The sequence below is a fragment of the Wasmannia auropunctata genome, unplaced genomic scaffold (genome assembly GCF_000956235.1).
Source record: "Wasmannia auropunctata unplaced genomic scaffold, wasmannia.A_1.0 LD308081.1, whole genome shotgun sequence".
Taxonomy (NCBI): Eukaryota; Metazoa; Arthropoda; class Insecta; order Hymenoptera; family Formicidae; genus Wasmannia; species Wasmannia auropunctata.
The window spans coordinates 1-481 of record NW_012054809.1 but is presented as its reverse complement, the minus strand read 5'-3'; the positions used below and the strand labels follow the sequence as shown (position 1 = coordinate 481).

General features: G+C 46.2%; 1 protein-coding gene across 1 annotated transcript; it reads right to left on the bottom strand.

Annotated features, from left to right (window-relative positions):
* Nucleotides 1-18: 18 nt before the first annotated feature.
* On the bottom strand, nt 19-475 carry LOC105461155 (annulin-like; the record flags this gene model as incomplete). The annotated part of the gene is made up of 2 exons (XM_011707639.1): nt 262-475; nt 19-125 (listed from the first exon to the last, which is right to left on the bottom strand). Coding segments are annotated over exons 1-2 (290 nt in total), but the record flags the coding sequence as incomplete, so codon positions are not given.
* Nucleotides 476-481: the final 6 nt, after the last annotated feature.

Genomic DNA, 481 nt, shown 5'->3' with positions numbered 1-481 from the left:
TGCTGGAGTATTTTCTGCGAGCCCATCCACTTCGTAGGTGGTATACCATCGACGTAGTCGATTGACCATTTTCCCGTCATTTCTAACTTTCCCATCATTACTCCATTGTTGTCGGGGGAGTTCACCTATAAAACGATCCATTTATCAATCTGGAAATTCCAAAATTTTGCTCGTACACTAAGAAAAAGAGCATACTTTAAGTATCATTTCTCTCAAAATGCGGCTTAAATTTACTAGGAAAGTTTATCCCCCCAAGCTTACCGCGGCAGATAAACAACGCGTTATAATAACCGGGTCATTCCTGCCGCAAACACGAACTTTACCGACTTCGTTCATTAGGTACAGGGCGCAATCCAAGATGTCCCGTTCGAATTGCGCGTACTTCCATACGGTGGGCCGCATACGGTTGTGACTGCCGCGCCAGATTAAACCGTCCTCCGCCATCACATACTCTTGACGCTCAGCCTCGCCATCCAGATAC